Source organism: Drosophila biarmipes, chromosome 3L, assembly GCF_025231255.1.
Source record: "Drosophila biarmipes strain raj3 chromosome 3L, RU_DBia_V1.1, whole genome shotgun sequence".
In the NCBI taxonomy this organism is placed as follows: domain Eukaryota; kingdom Metazoa; phylum Arthropoda; class Insecta; order Diptera; family Drosophilidae; genus Drosophila; species Drosophila biarmipes.
Window position 1 is genome coordinate 22,934,667 of NC_066613.1, and position 20,695 is coordinate 22,955,361.

At 42.3% G+C, this 20,695-nt stretch overlaps 1 protein-coding gene across 2 annotated transcripts in view; it reads right to left on the reverse strand.

Moving 5' to 3' along the window:
• Positions 1–8,427: 8,427 nt before the first annotated feature.
• Positions 8,428–20,695, reverse strand: part of LOC108035436 (junctional adhesion molecule A) — a 101,708-nt gene continuing 89,440 nt past the window's right edge. Inside the window, exon 7 of one of the 2 annotated variants that reach the window (XM_017111069.3) lies at positions 8,428–11,339. In XM_017111069.3, the coding sequence (XP_016966558.1) occupies positions 10,984–11,339 (356 nt within the window). In that variant the 3' untranslated portion in view covers positions 8,428–10,983. Of the gene's footprint in view, positions 11,358–20,695 lie in introns of both variants that reach the window. The other variant, XM_017111068.3, reaches the window with a different exon arrangement.

Sequence of the window (20,695 nt, forward strand, 5' to 3'; positions counted from 1 at the left end):
GCTAACCAATTTTGCACTTTATTTCTCCCAGTGCATCGGCAACAGCTCCGTGTCTTCTCACCGTTATTTGACTTAACTGACAGCGGAAACGTCGCTTCCAGTGGGGTTTCCCCTGCTTGCTTTCCACTTCCCTTCTCCTTCCGCCTTTTGCTCAGTGTATTTCCACGCTGTTTACAAAATAAGCGAAAGCTGTGCCAATAAGCCTCAACGTCGCCTGCACTTAATTTATTTGCCACAAAAGGGTGAAGAAACTTTTACGCAAGTGCAACTTTGCTTTACGTCCTTTTTCATCCGCCACCCCCGTCGTTCTCACTTCTTTTGGGCCATTTGTCTGCTTTTTTCCCTTTTTGGTTGCATCCACATCAGTTGGCTTGTTTTCGACACAGACACCGCCACACACATACCTGTCCTGGCTTACAAACGCGAATTTGGCGACCGCAAACACGAGAACAGGATGTGGGGGTTGAACCCACGGCGTCCTCCACAGGATCTGACAGATTTTTACGCGTTATAGCTGCGAAATGAAGGCATTTGCATATCAGCGGCTCCATCGGAGCGGCACACTTGAAAAACATCAATGATTTTCGAATCGTCCCCACCTGTTGTGAATGCCCCATTTTTGGCAACCTTTGCAGGGGGAGATTCCCATTCCCGTAGGCCCTGTTTGCCCAAGCATTTGGCGAAGGAAATGTAATCAAATGAAATGTGTCACCAGCACTCGCACTCACTTTCAGATTCAAATGCAGACAAACGCTCAAAGAGACTGGCAAAAAGCCCGGTCTAATTTTGCATAGAAATCACCAGCAACAAATAATCAAATGCAAATATGTATTCAGGAATCAATTTGAGTGCAATCAGTGTGGGGCACAGAGATATATGTGTGTACACTTCTGGCTGAGCAGAGCCCATTGCTGTGGTTGCCCAGGGAAAGTTTGCCATTCTCTTCTGAGCAGTAATAAAGAAAGGGGGGCATTTTAAAGCCTGCTGTTGGAAAATGTATTCCAAGCGATAGAAAACTTTCAGGGACTCGTTAGAGAAGTGATAAGCGAGGGATGACAAAGTGTACTGTGAAAAATAGCACTTGATTCCATCACATTATAACTTATTATTTCTGAGATTTGTAATTATATAGTAAGCCTCTGTAACGTTGTTTGTCCGATTTTGCTGGCCAAGCAGATTTACTAAGCAACTTATGCGGTTGTCCTAGTTGGCTTAGCCAATCTATTTCGATCTCACAGCACTTATCTGACCGACTTGTCACTGACTTCTGCTGGCAAATGGGAAGCTGCTCAGTAGGGCAGCTCGAAATTAGCACCTAAAATGTCCTTAAGTGAATTGAACGAACTGATTTATGGTCGCACTCAATGCAAATGTGCGGACCCCAAGGGGCTATCCATTCGTCTCTGGGCCAGTATCTCTATCCAGCCATCTATCTGGCCAGTTAGTTGTTTGTTTATGCAGCCTACAAATACTCGTACACCAGTTCGATGGGGCGGGCCTGGCAGGGGGTTTGCCTAAGCAGGCGTGTGAGAATCGACCATTAGCAATGCCATATATTCTGCGTCCGGCTATGATATAACCTCCAGACCAGGCCCGCACATCTGGGGCGGTGTGTGTGTGTTATAATTGGTGTAAATGCCACATGGCTGAATCGGGGGCAACAGAGCTGCGACTTGGATTCCGATTCGGAATCGGCATCGGCATCAAAATCGCAGCCGGGTGCTTAATATGCAGCTGCATAACTTATGGCGCTGCCAGCCATTAATTTGAGCCTGTTTATATGTGTCGTTTCCAGGGGAATTGCATATAGCCACAGGCGCACGTGCGTGACCCACCTCGCCGCCAATACATTTTATTTTAATTTGTTCGACAAGCGAAAGTTTGCGCCTTCGTCTTCGGCGTCATCACGATCGGTTCATTTGCCTCATTCAATCTGGCACACGTTCCGCCGTCCGAGTTGTATGTTGTATGGTTATACATATGGGAGCAGGACGAAAAATCACAATGGCCGAAACAATATGCAAACAATTTTTACGTTACATGACCGAAATACACAAATATCTTCGGCCGAAAGAGCGCCAAACCGGCAGACGCACTTATGGTCACGTGCGATTATAAGTATGTCCAAAGCGTACATCTATCTGCATTGGAAAAACTGTCACACACAGTGATGATAAATACAATTTATAAAATACTACAAAATAAATTTTATTTCTAGCATTATTTCAAATGCATGCCAATTGAAGTATTTTATAACTCTACTGATTTCGAATATTAGATAATTGATATGAATAACAAATTGTGGTTGTGTTCTAATCAAAATAAACGCAATTTAAAAACATTGATTTAAAGCCAGATCTATTAATTTAGGTCTTTATATATTAAGCTGATTTAGCACCAAAACGTATGCAATAGTTTCCATAAAATTATTCATATTTTTTCCCTGTTTAAGTCCCTGGGATATGTAAAAATAGCAGCTGACCAGGGGGAGACGAAAAGGACCCCAGCAGGCGCCAAAGGAACAAAAACAAGGCGAAGAAAATTGCTGAAGACAAAAAAAAAGGATCCAAAAAGGTCGTGGCATGGCACTTTTCCAATATGCCAATAGATACAAGCCCAAGAACAGTGGGTCATCGGTACAAAAAATTAGGAAAAAATGGTGCCCCGGGCTCCAACTTTGACTTCACTCAGCAGCCTTCCCTGCATGTCCTTTACAGGACAATAACAGATTTGCTTTAATTTTAATACAAATTTTTTCGTTGCCAAAATCCTCGTGGTCAGCAGGCTAAAAGAAGAAGGGACCGTGAGAATGGCGAAAATTAAAATAGGAAACTGTTTTGCATTTTAATTAGTTTGTCATTTTGGGCAAGTTTTTCCAATTTTTTTGGCAACAAAAGCGTATATGTCCTCGCCTTTGGCCGGACTTTTACCCTTTTTTATTGGTCATGTCTCGAGAGTTGATCGACGGTTTTTCTTTTCCCGGTCAAAGTGGGAGTAAGCCCCAAACTGGAAGTTGTCCGTCATCCTGATGTTGGTCGTGACACCAATAAGTGCCATGTGTGCGGGAGTCCTGGACTGCGGGTGTGTGAGAGCGTGTGTGCTTAGGTGGCCCGCCTTTGTGGGCCTGATTGATGATGTCCTTGGGAAATGCCCAAACAATGCGAAATCCATAAGTTGACAAGACAATTATTTTGCAGCCCGCTGCGTGCTCAAATCAGGCGGGATTCAGCCATTTCAATTCAAATTGAGAGTTTATCTTGGATAGGTCACGATTGGCTTCCTTTGAATAATAGGGACTGAAAGGAATTATAGAAATATAACGAACATTATTGAGGCGCCACATACTGAGCATTGAGTATGACTTTATATAAAGTTATTAATTAAGCTCCCAGGGTTCCTCTTATTATTAGAATAAACTGGAGTGCCACACAAGACTGAAAGCCACATCGAAATTCATTTTTCCAAGCCACCTACACGGTGGACTTAGGAACCTGCATGTTGCGCTGCAATATCGCCAGATGGCGCCTTCTTTACACGCGCATGTTGCTTTGTAACTTTCAAATTGATGTACAACTCCTTTTCAAAATGAAGTGATGAATGTTTTATTGTCCGATGTCATCCGATTTGTGTTTATGAGTTTAATTTCTAATTTCTAAAGGCATCTACAAATTTATCTAAACAATATAAAAAACTAATAGAAATGTGATTACTTAAATTAACTCCATAAAATCACTGTTTTTTAAAGTTAACTTTCTGTCATGACGAATCTCTGGTGTCATCTATGAATTTTCAAGATTTTCGAGATATGCAATACACTGACATTGATGAACTATTAATGACAGCCTTACTGCTGATGACAGACTATCTGCTACCATTGGTGATCTTTTAATGAAGAATGAATTGTTGATGACAACCTATGTATGTGCTATTATTGATGTCATTGATGAATTATTGATGTCAGCCTATTAAATATTTGTAATGCTGTACAACATGAGCTGGGGATGAGAGCCTATCTAGCTCAGAAACTATGCTTAGTATACTAGATTCTGGAATTATCCTGGATGAAGTTCATCCCTATCCCCAATATTAAATATAATTGTGCAGCGGCATTGGTATTTCTTGACACATATTAACTACTTACGTTTTTATACTTACACTCCCAAACCAGTAGGCCGTTTCCGAACCTCGTGTCATTGCATCCGGATGCGGCGATGGCAGCCAGGAAGTCCGTGTCCGCTCGAGTCAACACGGCGGCGCTATCGCTGATCCTGCGAGTGGTGGGATTCGAGGCTCATGTCGTGTCAACGGCGCTGCCTTCCATTCAAGACGTCGACAAGTGGCTCTCGGGAGGGCATTGAAATCAGCTGGCTGGATGGTTGAGGCACGAGTGTAGTAAGCCCACTTAACGCTAAGTGCAGTCGATTGCTGCCGAAGGCGAGCAAATATGCCATAAGTTCATAGTTCATAGTTCTAGCTGAAGTCGCACCCACAAGCTCAGGGCACTAAGCCTTATTTATAAAGCGCGGGAGCGGCGGAAAGCCTCATCATTTATCATGCCCCGTCACGCATATCTCGTATCTTGAGCGTTGAATAAGATCTCCTGCAAGGCAAATACTTACTAGCAGCCAGTAAGTATTTGCCTTGCAGGAGATCTTATTCAACTATATATAAATATAAATATAAATATTTAAAAATGAAATATTTAATGAAATAAATGAATAATTTTTTGTAGTCTTGACAAACTTATGGAATATTTTCTTGACAAACCTAATGCTTTGAAAAATACTTCACCCATTAAATGTTCATTAGTATAATTGCACTTATTTTGGGAACTGTTCTACTATTTCCCGAGTTGTTTGGTTAAAAGTGCAAGGTCGAGTTATGTTATACTGTCCAGCCAATTTCGCAGTCCTTCCAGAAGTATAAAGTTGGGCTGACCTTTGCCCTCGCCATTATGTTGTTTTATTAATGTAATGCACGAAGAGTGTTTGCAAATATTTGCCCCATCTGTCCATGTCGATTCATAAATTATGGAAACATTGCATTTATCGCCGCTTCAAGTGTCGCGGTGCATGTAAAATATGCATTTATTGATATCACGCATACGCCGTGTGCTCCATTAGAAGCCAGCGATTCGATTCGCTTCGGAGTGCGGTGTGCGCAAAAATGCTTTCATAATATCGGCGATAATTTGTACAAATTATAGGCGCAATTGCAAGTGGTACCTCCGTGCTTCTCCCGGCGGAATGAAGCTGTGCGCAATTTTTGGCGGAATTTATTTCCATTGTCGAGCTAGTGAAAACAATTATCGGCCATGGAGTGGAATGGAGTGCAAATATGCAAACAGAAATATTTTGGTTAAATTCTCGATGGTGCTCCCAGTCCTTTTAGGTTCCCATTTTGTGCCACCGCCACCGCCACCTCCACCTCCACCTCCACCTCCACCTCCACCTCCACCTCCACCTCCCCCTTTTTGCAATTTTCCTCCATCACCCTAAAAATGCTGCTTTGTGGGCTAACAAAAGTCCGCAAAAGTGGCGGGCATTAAATGAGATTGGCCAATAAGTGTGCCAGTGGCATGCTCACACTTTCTACTTTCCGCTTTGCCGCACCCACTGCCACGCCCCGTGTGGCAGTTTCCCGGCCCGCCCTTCAATGCACCGCAGCATTGTTGAATTTTCGGTTTGGCTGCAAAGTGATTTACGCAATTAAAATAATTTCATTCAAATGGTCTATAATTCAACTGGCATTTCGTGCGGTTGTTGTAGCGGCCAGTTTATGCCCGACCGCAGTGGGCGTGGCCACGCCCTCGCCGCGGACAACACCCGGTGACACTGGCCGCCCCCCCGAAAAATAATGCCATGTTGGCCATTTACGGGCCCTAGAATCCGTCGTAATCGGGACATAGATAAGGACTTTCTAAATGTTTTAACAGAACTAACGTATTTTCAGCATTTAAAATATTCAATTCACATACTGTAATTTATTTTTAAGCTTTCTAAAAACTTATATAGTAATTAATTTTTTAAGAGCATCCTATTTTACTATTCGTTAAATTGCATTCTTCAACATTTTATATAATATTATTGTTCAGCTTATTTTTTCGATTACAAAATTAAAGCTGCTTAATTTATTTTGGTCAAAAATCGCTTTGTTAAAAAGATAATCCATACCTTAAAAACCCTTTAATTAATCCCTTGTAAATAGGGAAATGGGAAAAAAGACTTTCACACAAATAATTAGGAAATAAGTAAATAAATTCAGATTCCTAAGGAAAATCCTTTTCCGGCTTTATTACGTATTCTAAATTAATCCGAAAATATATAAATAAATTCCTGGGAAAAAGCTTTACGGATTCTTTCGAATTAATTCCACTTTTTCATTTTCCTAGCTGATTTCTCGGAAGTACTGCCAAAAATACCGGCCAGCTGTGGCGTTTGATTTCCTGGAAATGCGCTTATTTATTGGCCTAAATTCCCCACTATCAGCCCACTTTTCTACCCCCCTTCAGGGTCATTCCATGTGCAACTGTCGTTTGAGGAATTCGCGGGGATTACATGCATAGTTTGTTGATGGCATCTACATTTTCAGTCAAATTAGCGTGCGAGTGCTGGCAAGGAATGTGGTCAGACGCGCGTGTGTGCAAAATGTTTTGTCATATTTGGCATATATGGTATGAAAATGTGAGAGCGAAAATCTGAGGTTTGCGGCCCCCAGAGGGCTGTTTAAAACTGATTTCGCAGGACCCCCCGGGCTGTTCCCGAATCAATATCTGGCCAAAACCATGGCTGCTCCTGTTCCTGTGGCCGTTGCCACGCAGGCAACAAATGTATCTAATGCCCGCCATTAAGCTGAATCTATCAGGCCAAATTACATGGCCATGTCTGTAGGCCCCGGGTGTCGGGCCTATTCCGTCCGAAATTCAAAGCCAGCCAACAACAGCTTGGCACTGCGGTTGCTTAGGCAACCAGAAATTTGCATAAGCAGCGCGCATCAATTTGGACTCAAGTGAGCGTATAAATATTTTTTTTATTTTTATGCCAACGCATCCGCAAAATGGCCCTAAAATCAGAAACCATCGCTTTCGGGGACACATTGCAGTCGGTCGGAATACGGACCACTGGCATTTGGGTTGCCTGCGGTCAGAGGTCTCCGCAGCTTTGCATTATTGTTATTATTTTGAATGCGAAATCAGACAGGCGTGGGGATAAGCTGCGATTTGCGGCACAATCTAATAGAATTACAATGCTGCATTCCTGCGCTTCGCAGCTGCCCATCGAGAAATAGTTAATTAATGAGGTCCCGGGAGATACACCTATACTTCGCATTCGATTGCGGTTTGGCCGGGTTGCCTGTCAGTCAGAATTTCGGGGCTCAGCGGAGTGCCAAAATTAGACAATTCTTAATTGGTTTATTTTTAATTAAAGCGATGTAAGCCCGGGAGAGAGACGCATTGGAAATGGGTTTTAGCATACTGTAATTCAATTTAAAAAGCGAAAAAGTGTGTCATTACAGAAGTTAGATTTTATAAGTGTGTTGAAATCAAATTTTAATGTTTAAATGTTTTAACAACCTAAGAAAAGAAATGATTAAGATAAGTAATAAAATAAAGTGTGGATTTAAGACGTGCAATTAACTTCTTATGCAGTTGATTTAATTATTAAACCAAGCAGCTAGTAAAGAAAAAATGATTTCTTTTCTACAAAACTAAAGGTTAGAAAATCCGAAATTCCTTGATGAACAAATGAATACCAGGGCTTTGCTGCCTAAACAACCACATACTTCTGCAAATACCTCTAGAACAGCTCGGGCGTGAGCTCTATTTACTTTCTCCCACGTGAATTGAGCTGAAAGTAATTAGAAGGGGAGGAATGTCCTGTGTTATTGCAACACATCAGCAGGACAACAAATGTAAATTGTTTTGAGTGGCTCGCCTCCGCACATAGCTAAATACTTACATACCGACACCCACATACCAGCAGGACACCCGTGTCCTGGGCCATGTCCTTTTCGGAGCCACCGCACTCCCTGTGCCCGGCAGCAGTCCGCTCGGTGTGCGTAAGCCCCGTACTTCGACTGTCCATGGCTGTTCTATGGCCTCTCCTTTTCCTTGTTTTAAGCCTTTTCGATTTATTTGCTGACCCAGTTTTCAACGCCTGCCATCCTGCCATCCCGCCATCCTGCCATCCTGGCCGATGCTGTCTATAATCCGGCGATTACATGTGACACACGCATACGTTGCAGCTTATTTTTCATTTCTTCGAATCCCGCCGGAGGACTGGAGGACTGGAGGATGCAGCCAGCTGTTCGGGTTCCCTTGTAGTTTGCATAAATAATCCAGCAGCAGTGCCTTTGGCACAGCTAAGCCCCCGAATGAAAACGCCACGTAGGGGTTAATTTTTAAATAAAAAATTTTAATCGTATCGCTGTCTCTTCTGTTTTTTTTTGCTTGTTGTTTTACATTACTGTGGCGACAATCATTGCACCAAAGACAAACAAAAACACACTCTTTTGTTATCGTTGCTATTTGTTTATTAGTGTTATTTGTTATTTGTTATGTTTTGCTATGTCTCGTTACGATGTCATATTTGTATTATGCTTTCACTAGTTTGCCATTTAGTTTGGGTTCAACAGTTAAAAGTAGTTCGTTTTACACAGTTCGATTGCTTTATTACAACTATTTAACTATGTCCTTAGTGTACACATAGCCATAGATTTACTTGACTAATGCATAACTCTAGGGTCTCACTAATTAACTTTAATATACAGGAAGTACTTAGCCGATGGCCTACGAGTATGCATATGCATATGTGGATTTATGTGACGCGCTTTAAAGGTTTATGGCAAATGCTCGTGGGCTTATGGCATTAGCATTCCGTCGAGTTAGAATTTCAAATTGGCTGGCATATGTTCGTATTCACACTTAAACGCAGGTATATATATATATTCATATGTGTTTTGTGGGCCGACTGCTTATAGTTTTGATTGGTTGCATTAACAATTAGGAGATTAGCTGTCGTCAGTTAAACCAGAACGGGGGAAATTGCAATCTGAGCCGGGCATTTAATATGTAAATGTTTAAGAACATCTCCGAATGAATATGCTTTTCATGATTTCCGGCATCTAAAAGGCGACGAGAAAATTCAATAAGAAAGCCATAAGTGGGGTTAAATTCAACGTTGATAGCTGCATTTTGAAATTGTCTCTTATGATGCCATAAAGACGGCTTATGGCTAACATTATTTTTAAGCTTAACGGAAATTAATAAAATTAGTTTGGCCACAGCAAACAATATGGCAGCGTATAATGCCAAATTACGTTTCATAACAATTGTGTCCAAACACAAGATGGGGCAAAATCACATCACATTTTAATTGGGCCAGCATTCACAATGAGTTTGAATTGGTTATTGCTTGATTGGAATGGCAAATGTTAGTTATTCTGCGGGCCCGTACAAACTGTTGTTATTTAATTATAACAATTATGATTTATAACATTTGCGGTGCGTCAACAGAGTCGTTCTGCTCGATATTGGTGTTTGAATTTTTCACATTTTAATGCCTAATTAAATCAATTTATTGAGTGAAATAGTTATGATATTTTGTTGGTTGTAATTATTTTTATACGTCCCGCACTCTTTTTCCATTAATTGCAATTAAAGTTTGAAAATACTGCCATAGAAAATGGCCCAATAGGCGTTGCGCAGTTGGTGGCCATTTGGCACGACACCACGGGCTTTAATTAAGATTGCAAAACTAATGGATACCCATTATTCAGCTTAGGTAATGCTGCCAACTGGAAGTGACATTTAAAAATCGCCAAAATGCGCAGAGCGTTGCAAATATTTCAGGCATTTTAAAGAAATTATTAGGCAAATATGGCGAGGAATTTTTTAATCATTTCGAAACGTGGCAGGCTGGCTTACCGTCAATTATGAAACTGTGACATTAATATCAATGCAATAAAAAATTAAATAAATTGTATTTTGCGTGGGTGAATAAAGCAGAAAATCGAATTTACATTTGGTTTGGCGGAGCATTGCGCAGTGCAAATATTTGCATGATATGGCAATCAATTTAAATGTTTTATGACTCACTGCTGCTCTCATTTTGTTGCTATTTGGCTTGTCTACGTTTTTATCTAATTATTTAATATCGAGCCCGGCACTCGCACTGTACACTGCACTTTATTTGATTATTCATTAATTTATTAAAAGAGTCAGCGCCGCCGGCCATAGAGATTACTCATTCCTATGCTATGTTTGCGGTACATATTTTTTCTGTTTGCCTCGTAATTATATTTAAGTTCGTTATTTACACGCATCTTATAGTAAATTTTGATTTTGTTTAAATATACACATTAAATTGTAATCAATAGGCTTACATATATATATATTTATATAATTACATTGCTTTACAACGGCTGGGGCAGAAGAGTACGGCTGGGAGATATTTCAGTGGATATTAATATTTTAATTAACAATGTTTAATGAAAAGTTTTGGTTTTTTTGAGGCAAATAAGTTCGCAAAATTAATCAAATTAAATAGACACTTCTAGATTGTCAATCATGTCATTCTTATTGGGATTCAATCAGTATTCAAATATAAATTTAATAATAAAAGCCATACTGGTAGATAAATAATAACTAAAAAGAACAATTAAGGAAGTGAATAAAAAAAAACGAATAGAGTCTATTCAATGTTGTCAAAACAGAGACCAAATGAATATTTAAAAATATCAAATAATAAAAATCGGTTGTTAACATAAAAGTTTAGTGTGTTAATAAACCCACTATTAAGCCATTGTTCCGCAATGTGGTTTTTGAGTACAAGTTTAAAACTGACTTACTAGGGGCTGAATAGCTGACACTCAAACGACCATTCACACACTCAGTGGGTACCTAGGCGAACACTCACTCGCACACATTTCATGTGGCTGCTTAAATTACTCTATTTAGTTGGCGCTGCTGTGGCCTTCATTTGATCATCTGTGACAGGACCTTTTGGCCAGGAGCTGGCCGGTGGCCTGGCGACAACTTTTGACCGCAGGACACCGCTTTCTCGTTGTTGTTGTTGCGGCTGGCTCTGCTGCTGCCGCTGCGGCTGCCACACTTTCACTGGATGCACTTTCTCCCGCTGCTTCTGCTGCTGCTGCCGCTGCCTCTGCCGCCGGTAATGGTGATTGTGATGGTAATGGTAATGGCCATGTTAATGATGCTGCCACTGCGCCGGAGCTGCACTGTTGACTGTAGCAAAGGACGAGGCCCAGGAGCAGGACGATAGTCAGCCAATTGTACTGACAGCCGGATGAGCCGGTTTGCATTGCCTCCGGATGTTCACCTGAAATTATGGCCCGAACTAATTTCAACTTTATTGCATTGTCTTGAGCTTACATGTTAAAGCGGTAAATAAAAGCAGGGGAATGTGGGGCTGTGCACGAGTTCAAGTAGACAAATACATGTAGCTAAGTATCTATGTATCCATACATCCTTGCTACTCCTCGAGTCAGCGTGCCGGAACAGAATTGACCGTCTTTATTTGTTGCGCTCTGTTTGGCCTGGCATAAGTGTGTGCCCTGTCTGTTTGTTTGTTTGTTTGCTTGCTCGTGTATGGTGCATAAATATTTAATTAATGCTGCAGTGTTTGGCCCTGGCCCCAAGGAGCCAGGGGAAATCGCCAGACATTTGTGATTTCTGCCCGGACAAGCCCGGTGTCAGTCGAAGCGTATGAAATATTTAATCATCAAACGGCCGGCCACCAAATAATTAGGTAATTTTCTCCCAAGCATTCTGCCATTACAAATTGATTGCCAGTTGAATTATCTGTCGAATGGGGGTCCTTTATTCCCCTTCCCCGACTAGTGAGAGGCAGCACAATGTAACCGTTTAATTGCCGAAATGAAGTGGCCCTGTTAACACATCGCACCCACTTCAGGCCCAAAAGTGTTTGCACGCGATGCTGTGCAAAGGAGTGCCAACATAAATAACACAAAACACCTTTAAGGACTCGTATCAATTACACATGTTCGGCTGGCCGAGTGTGTTGTCCTGGCAATTGATTGAGTTGAATTTTTCCGGCCATTAAGTTTGCCACTCGAGCGTCACCCGGGACTCCAGTACATGGTGCAAACAACAGTTGCCATGATGTAATACACGGCGTATGCGTGATGAGCGAAAGGGGTTGTGTACTACACGGCTTATGCGTGATGGGGACCCAGCAGAGCTGTGAGCAGATTGCCTAGCTCCTCGAGGGACTCTCGATTCCAATTCGGCGGCTGCACAACAAGATGGCCAATAAATTTGGATGAGGCCTAGTTTTGGCTCCCCCTTACCCCGAACACCACGCAAACATATCACGCATACGCAATGTGGCGCGGCGTGGGAAGCAGACATTGCGGCACAAGACAATGTATTTGTCGACAGGCACAGGAATTATTAATAACGTACGTGGCGCACATAATTCATCATCAGGATGCCCAGATCCCGACGACCTTTCTCCAGACGCTGCATAACTTAAATATCCTCGGGCCTCTCGGGGCTGGGAAAACACAAGTCACAAGCCGGCTTAGCCAAACAAAGGCGAGTAAAGTGCACTGAGATGAAAGGAGCCGCTAGTCGGCAAGCCGAAGAAAAAAGGAAAATACTAACTGAAATATGCAAAATTAGCGCTGATGGATTTTCAGGAAGGAAACCGGTCAGGGAAGGATGCAGCTGAGCAACTGCGAGTTCCAAGTGCCACACAAAACGCCCGCCAAAGGACGAAGGACGCAGGACGTGGGACGCAGGACTCTCTGAGCTGCATGCACGTAGTTTCGAGTGTTTTTACGAGCAGCTTTGCATACTTTGGCAGTATTTTTACATTTTCTTAAACGCGCTTTGTTTGTGCAGTTTATGCCGGATGGCGGCTGACAGCCACTTGTTCTCCGCACTTGCCAAGTGCCTCTGAGGAGCGACATAAAGCTGCGATTTGGTTTCGCTAAGCGCCATTCAATTACCACCACAACTGCCGCCTCCGCTTTCCCCTCGCGCCTTTCACTTTTCACTGGAAGCCACTTTCTTTCCGCCGCCCAAATGAAATTACACAGTTCATTAGCACGATTGTTTCGTGCCCAATTGAGCCCGTAAATATTAAATAATTTCCATTATCAAGTGCAAACAAGTGCAAATGGGCAGAAATGTTGATTGCCATTAATTTGTGTTCTACATGCCCAGTGAGGAGCCCTTAGAAAGCTGCCGGCAAGGCGGAAAATTCAATTAGAACTAAGATGTTTTAAACCGCCCTAAGCGGGCTTCGTGGCAAAGCCAAACATTTTTTGCACAAGTGCTAATGTCATTAAGTTCAATCTAGTTGCCAAAGTTTTGATTGAAACTGAGAATTTTGTAAACGCAATTAGTCATTTTAAATATATTGTAATTCAATCATGAAATTTAATGTATTTTTCGCTTGCATTTAATAACAATTTAACCTATGTCTAAGAGGTTAAAACGTGTCAGACAGCTATGCATATTTCAAAAAATCAAACACAATAAATTTCAAAGGCATATAGAACCTCATAATAGTTAGTAAACAGAAAAGTGTTTGGTAAGATTTTATTGCAGTTCCACACCTGCTCTCGGATAAAACAGAGATAACATTTCACAAAATTAAACCTGGGGGGCTATTAAAAGCCCTTCCATCTCTCCGTTTGCCCCATCAAAAGCGTTTTGTGCAAATATAAGTTTTGCTTGCCAGGAGTTTTCGGGACCCTTGTGCTAAGGAAACATTTTAAGGGCGTTGCACTTGAGTGTGCCCCGCATCGCCCAATAGTCGGAAATGGGTTAAATGGCCTTCGAGTCGAGCAGCTGAAGCCAGGCAGCCTGGTCTATTGTTTCACTTTGCGTGCTTTTCAATTATGCATTAAACTGTCGCGGGATATAAAAACGCTTTGCTCCTGCCGCTTGACACTGTGCACATCCGGTCTGAGCATGATAAGCATTTCACGGACTTTATCGCCGGTCCCGGGCATGCAAGGAGTAAAAGTTACTCCCTTTCTATAAAAAAATGGATAAAATCCAAGCAGCAAAAAGGAGCTGCCCGTTGAGGTGGCATTGCATTCCGCGGAGTCGTTCGCCGTTTTTTATTTCGCATTTCCCAGCAAGTTTATAAATAAAATGTGCATATGTGACACTCGAGCACGCAATGCCGTTGGCAAGGAGCTGGCCTGAAGGGGCGGCGCCAGGAACTGGGCGTGGCAGCGAATACCAGAGCGCGAACAAAAACCGGAAGCCATGCATCGCTCCGCTGCAGCCCCCCTTTAACCCCCTTTTCTAGACCTCCTGCCAACCCCCTTCGAAAACCCGGCTTTATTATTGTTTTTGCCACACGTTGCGGCTGGCTAAAAGTTGCGCTTGTTTTTCATCCTGCGTTGACATTTACGTCGCTGTCATTAATTTTAAGCTGCATGCTTTTTGGGCGGCAGCCTCGGGTTCAAATTACGAATTATCCCGCGAAAAAATAAGAAACTCCCGCGCGCATTTGCATTCGCATTTGCACAATTCGGAATTTACCTAAGCTCCGGCGGGGGAGAATTGTTTGCGAAAATCGAGCACAAACTTTTCAGCGGTCCTGTGATTTCTGTGCATTCCAAGTATAGGAATTAAGGTTTTTACACGAGTGCCACATATTTATTATTGCTACAAGCTCGTATTTCATGTGGCTTAAACGGAGTTTGTGAAGGTGTGACTGGTTTTATTTTCAGGTGAGATATGGCTACAGCAGAATACAACAGAATTTATAATAACTAAATAGGTTTGACTGCTGTGTCCACTTTCAGTTGTACCTTTTTATGGCTTTTTAGAAATCAGTTTTACTTAGAATAGACAAAAGAATATCCTCGCCTGACATTTATTTGGCAAAAGAAGATATTGCGCCTTATCAACATTTATTCAGTGGGACACTGAAGACGATGCTGTTGCTTCTTACCGACATTTCTGGCTGTAAGTGCCCCCTAAAACTATAAGAAAATCCTGGACGACGACTGCAGGTGCAAGATATCTTGGCTGCTGCGAAACTTTACCAAAAAGAAAACGCCCCGAATTTTGTTTTAATCAGTTAAAATGCCCGTCTAAGCCGTATAATGGAGACTGAGACTTTCTCATTGAAAATGTAATTTAAAAGTTTTCGTTTTATTATATACGCACACAGCCGTCCATACTTATGGGCAAATTTTGTTTTTTATTTTTGTACGTTTTGCTTTGATTTTATTTGGCACAAAACTGTTTGAAAAGTTTTGAATTTAATGCGCAAATACGTATTATGGGCCCTGTACCCCCTGTATATAATGTACACGTTTGTCTGACTCTGATACATTCTAACAATATTGTCGTTTGTCGCAGCTTCTCGTTTCGTTTCGTTTGGCTCAGTTTCGCTGGAAAGTTTGTGCACTGCCTGGCTGAAATAATAATTGAATGTCACTTGAACGACAAGTTGGGATCGTGAAAGGGGGGAGAGTGTGGGTGGGGAGTTGGGAGTTGGGATCTGAAGCCGAATCTGGCGAGAAAACTACCAAACAATTTTGTCAAAGTGACAAAATGCCGAACGGCGGCAGCTAGCCAAAAAACTTGTTTTCACAGGCTTAGCCAAAAGTCCCTCCGGCCAGGGAAGTAGATGCATATATATATGTATTTTATCAGCGGTTTTGCTGGCTTTCGACTTTGTCGAGAATATCTGGGAATGGGCTTGGGCCAGGGCGCAGGGGGAATTCCAATTGAATTTTGAGCAGCTCAAGGGGAATTTTTAATTGAGCGCAGGCAAATCTCTTGGCCAAAGCAGACCGCACACATAGTTTCGTCAGTTTCGGCCAGAATCCAAGGGAAAAGCCAGAAATCCAAGCCAAAGCCAAAAGCTGTAACCACATTTTAAGTCCCCGAAAGCGACTCATATAAATCACGAATGAATTAAGTGCGGCCTGACCTGTTACCACTGCTTTTCCTTGGATTTCCCGTGCTCTTTGTAGCTTTTTCTTTAGCTTTCTCTCTTTTTTTTTTGGTTTTTTTCGGTGCTTCCCATTCGTTTTTCTTTGATAAACTTGAGACGTGCGTCCTTGTGGGCTCCTGTGTGCGCCGTCTGACTTACTGTTTGCGTAAGTCAGGACCCACAACAAGGGATCCTGCGAGCTGAGGAGCAGGATGCCCTTTGCCGTTCGTCATTTGAGTCATTGCGGTCAAGGCGAGGGCCCCCTCTGTCTTTGGTTTAATGTGTGGCCGGCTGTTTTAATGCTTTATTTGCACGTGCTGACGTTTATCTCGACTGGCATTCCCGCCCACACACACTCACACACACTCACACACGCTCAAAGGACTGAAAGGACTCGCAGGATACAGTCTCAGCGTTGGATTATCGGGCCAAAAAAGTTTGGCCGGGCCAAGAGGCCAAATGGAAATGGAGCGAATGGAGAACTTCCCAGACCAGCCGAGGAGATTACCCAACAAATTGTCCTGCTAATGTGTCGCTCTCCCAGCGCCAGGGAGGTGCAAATCTAAAAAATACAAAGTGTATTATATCCATGTGAACTACAAAAATGCTCCATTTTATGCAAAAGATTTAGATATATAAACAGAAAATCTAAGTAACCTCCATATATTATAAAATGAATTAAAAAAAATGAATTGATATTTTACAAGCCAAACGGAGTTGCAAAACACACTTTTAATTGACCCGGATTGTTATAAAAAATTAAAACAAATAAATAATCATGAATGGGAAACTTACCAAAAAAAAAATTGTTATTTAGTTCGAATGTTTTCAGATTATACCAATATTGTATCTCTATTTTTTTTAAGTCAAACAAACTTTTTCCTTTTGATTTTTTTAGTTTAATCAATTTTGGGATTGATTTACAACCATACATCAAAATGATGGTAAACCTGTTTTCAGAGAAATATAATATTGAAATGGTGAAGTGTGTGTACATTTCTTTAAAAAAAGTGATAGCGGGAAAAGGCAATGAAAAAGTTGGCTTTTAAATTAATGTAATTGAGCACTGCGCTGAAGTTTCCCTTCGATTTCCGCACATGTGCTGGGCCACGCACTTTGCGAGTAGCAAATGTTAGCTGAATTCTTGGAACGCTGATGCACATTAGGCCACGTTCGCGGCGGGCTTTAAGGATGGTGGGAGGGAGAGGGAGTGTCCTTGACAACGCCTTAGCCTTGTGATGGGTGGTAAAAGTTTGTCCAAGCAGCGCCCCAGCGCCTGCGAGTCCCGCCCCTGCGACCCCGTGCGTCTGCATGTGTTGACCTATCAGTTTACGTGCCATTTAGCACTCAATTAAATTCGTACAGCGCAAACACACAGGAGGCACCCGGAGCAGCCAGCGAACCAAGAACATTTAAGTAAATGTGCGCTCATCAGCAGGCCGAAAGGAGCAAGGACTAAGGACTGGCTGCCACTGGCTGTCCAATCACTGGCTGGCCGCCCCTCAGCTCCGGCCATTAATCAAGGCAGTGGGCATTTGTTGAAAGCAATTTATTTCGTTATCGAACGGATTTGCCCGAGCGGATGGCTAAAAATTATGCAGGCCAAGCGAAATAAGAAACTTTCGAGCTGCACTTGCAGTCGTCGCCCCTCAAGGAGCTGTCCGGTGCACATGAGCGAGTGTTTGTTTGCTCTAATTGAATGTGTGAAGAGCTGGAAGAACATAATTCATGATTATCGATTGGCCAAATATTTTATTATTTAAATTGAGATTGCTGGCAGCTGGTGGCCGGCTTCCAAGCGCCCCAGATGACATGCTGCTAAGTGCAGATAGCACTTGCTCTCTAATTTATCTGCCATTCTTTTATCGAACTGCCAGCAGACGTGGGGCAGCACGTCAAAACTCATGTACTCGCAGTGTTGGCCTATTGCCCTATTGATTTTCGCCGCTTGGTTAAACAACAGTGGCCGAACAGCTCAAATCTGAGCGCGTTTTGCAATTGAGTTTCGCCATCATGGGGCCATTACAACAGGCAGCCGGCAATCCAATTACTATCCTATTTCAGGCCGCATCGCAGAGCCCCGCCGATTGGCCGCCTGAGTGACTGACTGATTGTCTGACTGACTGGCTGGCTGACTGACTGGCTGAATGACTGGCTGATTGGCTGGCTGAGTGCCTAAATGATTGCCAAATTAGCCAGAAGTGCACTTAGCATTAAGTTTGAGCTGCTGCGGGGGCGATGGGAGTGCCAAGGTTAGTCTATTCTGTTGGCCCCTCCGCCAGAATCAGCAGCTTATTCAAATCCTCTTATGACACCTCACGCTCCACTTACACTTCATTCTTTTTGCAAAGTCAAATAAATTTATTTTTCAATTTTAAGATCCTTTTATTACTAGCTTTTAGTGAATCAACCTTTTTAAAGTAAGTGGTCTTTCAAAATATTGGTTAACACTTTATAGATTTACAATATAGAAATTTAATTTTTATGCTTGAAAATTCTGTGCTCTACCTGTGAAATAACCCAAAAAGAAAATTTCCAATGAACAAATCCCTGTCGTTAAAGCGAATTCACAAGAGTTTCCCTTGGCCAGGCAAAGTGCAAATGTAATTTTAAACCATTATTATTCAAGGCCTTCTGCCCGGTAACCAAAACCAGCTGCCTGCCTTTCAATATCGGGCATTTTATAGTAATTTAAAATTCAAGCCTCGGGTCGAGAACCCAAGCCCGATGTCCACTTAAATTTTAGTTAAAGTTTATCCTGTCAATGTGCGCACCATTGAAACCTGAAACGGTGACAATTTTGGGGCCAGGAACTTCACCGTTTGCCGTAACAATATGTTGTGGGCGAATCCGGCGCTCTCTCACAGTATTTTGTGGCAACTTTTGCGAACTAAACTTGCCACTGGATATGTGCTGCCCGATGCAGCAGCATTTACCTGTGTGCGTGCCGCCTCAAGTGCTGCTCCCGTTGTATCCTGTATCTATTCGCCATATCCTTTCGCCCTGCCACCCGGCAGCCCTGCCACGCCCCTGTGCGTTTAGTTACAGCATTTTGTGGTAAGTAAAACATTGCTGCCCCGAGTCACATGACACACGCACACGAGTGCAGATGGGAAAACCAGGCAACTAACCCGCACAAGTTGCATTCTGGGTCATCTTTGGACAGGCCTCTGGGGATGGGAACGGAGGTTTGGGTGCACGGAAAGAAATGGGTTTACGCTTTGATATTAAATGCTTATTAACAAATTCTTAAAGACCCTTTTATAAATATGTGTTTCGGTTATTTAAGCTTTGTCTGAAATTGAATGCCCTTGAATTATTCTAGTAAAATCTTATAATAAATATTGGCAAAACCCAAAAATAAACTAGTTTCAAGGATATACTTTGAATAGCTTTAAGCTTTTGTGTGTTTCTTATTATACAAAATTGTTTGGTTAAATCAAGAAATTAAATGCCTTTATAAATAATCATTGTATACTAATATAATGATTTTTATTTCAATCTTCAGCTTATGATTTAAGGATTGTTTTCCCTGTGCACTCCTCCATTGGCAACCCAGCGTAAAAGTGCCGTACACGGATGCGGATGCACGTCCTCTCATATGGTATAGTGTGCTCCGACGAGCATAGCTGCGGTGCACCTCAAATATTATTACCAGCATTCTTACCGATATTGCCGTGTACAGGACACTCCACCCAGGAGGGTCTGCTGCCACTTGCATGCCAACTGGACATGTATTAAGGCCAACTTCAACTTGTTATCGTTGGACAAGCCACATCGGAACGAGCGTTTTGGGGCATGCCGATTGAACTATCGGAGAATGGCATGCTGGGAATTCGCTCGCGGATCGAACTTTTTTCAAGGACTCCATGGAAAAGTGTAGTGGGGCATTTTTCATTGGAGTGAATGTTTTTATGAAGCGATAAGTCGGGCTAGTAGTTGCTATACACTAAGAAAAAAAAAGTGAGACAACCTTTAATACTTTTTTTTAATATTTTGAGGGTATCTCACTCACGAACTTCTACATTTATTTTTGCCTAGCTATTTGATACTCAAAAGTTGGTTACTTAGCCTGAAATACAAAACATGAAACACAATGATTTTAAAGAGTTTTAAGAAAGCGCCGGCGGTGCAAAAACTTAATGCAATTTCAGGTAAACGAGTCCAAATTGATTGCAGAAAGTTATGTGGTTGAGGCGGCGGCATGACGAAATTTTTACCGCTGGGGCGGGAAAAAGGCGAGGTGAGTGCGCCGGTATAATGAAATATTACGAATATGCCTCGCAAAATGTGGGAATACAGTTACGAGTGTGTGTGCGAGTGCACTGCCTGCCGCACACAAGGAAACATGAGGATTTTTATTTAATTTTGTTGCAGCTGCATTTGTTGTTGCGCTGTGAAGCGCTCTTGAAACTTTGTGCAGCACATGCAGCCGAGCGCTTAATTTGCAACATTTCTTTGTCACAAGAACACTGCTGCGAACAACGAAAGCTGCTGCAGCAACAACAACAGTGGCGGCAACAAATGCCACGCCTTTAAGGCGGCCACCAGGACAACTGGCACATTGTAAATAAGATGTAATAATTTAAAAACGCAAGAACGCCGGAAAAAAAACCGAAAGGAAACACAAGAGCGGCTGTTTTTTAATGCGCGAGGGTTGCTCACAAGTCTGTTGGCAAAAATAAAAAACTGAAAATAAGTGGCGGGGATTAGCTGCAAGCCGATGCGGCAAATACCCTAAA